The sequence below is a fragment of the Sinocyclocheilus rhinocerous genome, unplaced genomic scaffold (genome assembly GCF_001515625.1).
Source record: "Sinocyclocheilus rhinocerous isolate Xijiao unplaced genomic scaffold, SAMN03320098_v1.1 scaffold3382, whole genome shotgun sequence".
Taxonomy (NCBI): Eukaryota; Metazoa; Chordata; class Actinopteri; order Cypriniformes; family Cyprinidae; genus Sinocyclocheilus; species Sinocyclocheilus rhinocerous.
In genome coordinates, this window is record NW_015659703.1 from 190,439 (window position 1) to 193,182 (window position 2,744).

At 46.0% G+C, this 2,744-nt stretch overlaps 1 protein-coding gene across 1 annotated transcript; it reads left to right on the forward strand.

Annotated features, from left to right (window-relative positions):
* Positions 1-537: 537 nt before the first annotated feature.
* LOC107724052 (forkhead box protein Q1-like) lies at positions 538-2,088 on the forward strand. The gene has a single exon (XM_016532830.1). The coding sequence runs from the start codon at positions 716-718 to the stop codon at positions 1,607-1,609; it is 894 nt and encodes a 297-aa protein (XP_016388316.1). The 5' UTR covers positions 538-715; the 3' UTR covers positions 1,610-2,088.
* The last annotated feature ends 656 nt before the right edge of the window (positions 2,089-2,744 follow it).

Below are 2,744 nucleotides of genomic sequence, written 5' to 3' on the forward strand. Positions count from 1 at the left end.
TTTTAAAAAACGTCCTCTTTTGCAGTAATTATTAGTAATTATAAAAATATTAGTAATTAATTAATGACTAATGAGTAATGTGATCAACACAACTACACTGACATCAAAAATGTTGGGAAGTGATTACAGTATGTTAAAACAAATTCTAACTCTATTATAGTTTTTAGGACTATTCTTCCTATAGGTAAAGCTTTGGCTGACTGCGCGACGTGCCATGTCTGATAAACGCACGCCACCTGGTTTCCTGAGGTGAAATTCTTCCGCGAGCGCGTGGAGCAAAGGTGAGCAAGGACGCAGGTGAAGCCGCCTCACTGTGACGAAACTCGGCTCAAATCAACAAAGCAATTCATCATGAGTCTGTCTGATGTTTGTCCACATACGCTCGACCGCTTTATTTCAAAACAGGGTGTGCATGATCCGTGTGTTTTTGTAAGAGGGATTTTAAGACTTAAAGTCTCAGGCCCCGCCCCCTGTAGGCATACCCCGGAGGTGAGCGGCTATATTAGACAGCTGAGCGCGCGCTAGGGATGTTAAGTGCACTTATCTGCAGCAGGTACAGGTCCTGTCACTCTCACGCGTTGGATTGTGTTTGACAGCTCCGCGTGGCTATTCTAGCTCTCAAGCTGCTTGTCCAGTGTGTGTGTGTGTGTGTGTTTTAAAGGAACCTTACTCGGCAGAAGCGTTTGGACAGTTAATAGTGTCACACGTTCAGCAAATGAAGCTGGAGGTTTTCTGCGGGGGTCACTACGACTCCAAGCCCGCGGAGCTCTGCAGCGACGCCGAGGGCAGCATCCCGTCGCCGATGTCCGCGGAGGAAGAGTGGGGCTCGGATGGAGACTGCGTGGCGCACAGTCCGGCACCTGTTCCTCCGGGCGCTGAGAGCAAAGGCAAGCCCTACACCCGGAGACCCAAGCCTCCGTACTCATACATCGCTCTGATCGCCATGGCCATTCGCGACTCGAACTCGGGCCGCCTCACTCTGGCCGAAATCAATGACTACCTCATGAAAAAGTTCCCGTTTTTTCGAGGCAGCTACACCGGCTGGAGGAATTCAGTGCGCCACAATCTGTCTCTCAACGACTGCTTTCTCAAGGTGCTGCGGGATCCCTCCAGACCGTGGGGGAAGGACAACTACTGGATGCTGAACCCGCAGAGCGAGTACACCTTTGCGGACGGAGTGTTTCGTCGGAGGAGAAAGCGCATCAGCAAAAAAACAGGCAAGGAGCCAGAGGGGCCGAGCCAAGCTCCTGCGGTGGACACTATTGTTACGCCTCCTTCCAGCACCAAGTTCACGAGCTCTTTCGCCATTGACAGCATCCTCAGCCGACCTTTCAGGAAAGAGGAACGCCCCGTTCACAAAGCTGACACCTGGCAGGGGGGAGTGGACATGCTGCTGCCTTATGTCGTGCGAGGCTCCCCTGTGGCTCTTCCTCACACGCAGGTGCTTCGACCCTACGGGCTCCCGGAGGACCCCGCCATCAGCTGCCGTCACCAACGGGACTTTTTCCCATTCCAGCTGACATCCGAGTGGCTGTCGATCCCACACACGACTGCGGCAACGCCCGTGCCGGGCTTTCACCCGTTCAAAATTGACTATTTGTTGTCGTAATATCGTGTGGTTCTAGGGTGGGGTACTTTGGCACTTTCTGAGCACTTGTGACTTGATAAAGACATACATTTCATCCGCCTGCATAAAGATCGTCCGGGAATGTTTTATTCAAAATGGCAAGGAGTGAAAGTTGTGAACTATTTAATATCCTATTTGTATTGTCCTACTGAACGGTTGTGATGTTTTAAGCTGTCATCTGTGTATTTATTTGTCATTTGTGTTTGTTCTAAGTGTGTTGAACCAGGTGCCTCAAGCGAGTCTTATCAAAGTAAACTTGTTTTCATTTCAGATTTGCTGTTCATGATAAACTATAGAGACAAGCTCAATTTGAGTTCTTATAAAGAAAGTGAGGCTCTTAGCTGCATCTAAACTGGAATTATTGTAAACTACTTTTCCTGACAGAATGCATGCGCATTTTATATTGAATAATAAAACATGTTTTAAAAGTAAATCGATTCCTATCAATCAATACGTTTATCGGCAGATGTTTGAAAAAGTATATTATTCTGTGAATTCTGTCATGTGTGCAAATATATTTCACGAATTATATTACTGACAGTGCTGCTTATTGTGAGTTAAAATAGCAAATGTTGACTGGAATTACAACGTGATTCATAAAACAAACAAAATCCCGTTTTCCAACTCGTTTTCTCATAATGCATGGGTGAATTCAAGTAAATTAGGACACTTTTGTCATTGAGACGACTGGGGAAAAATGTACCAATAATCCTGAATTAACCCTCAATTATGTTATTGATTATATTTTTACAATGTTATTATGTTTGCAATGGCCAGAGAGTGTTATAGCATACCTGCAGGTGCTGTTATCATCTGTCTGGGCGCCTCTGTTTGTTTTCACACTCCCCCGGCACCAGCATCCCTAAAACGTGTACTTTATTAATAGTTCAACGCGTTGAAAGCGGGGCCGTTTTTGAGACTTTGGTGAAGGACAGTAAATCAAGATAAAGCAGCTTCAGTTTGAGGCAGCTGTGAATATTGAAATGAAATCGCAAAGGGACGCAGGGTGAAATAGTTGAATACGTTTCCACGAGCTGTCCACGGTCCTGAAGATAAGATGACATAACTCAGCTGTCAAGGCCAAGTACAGTATTAAGATATATCATAAGATGCTTAA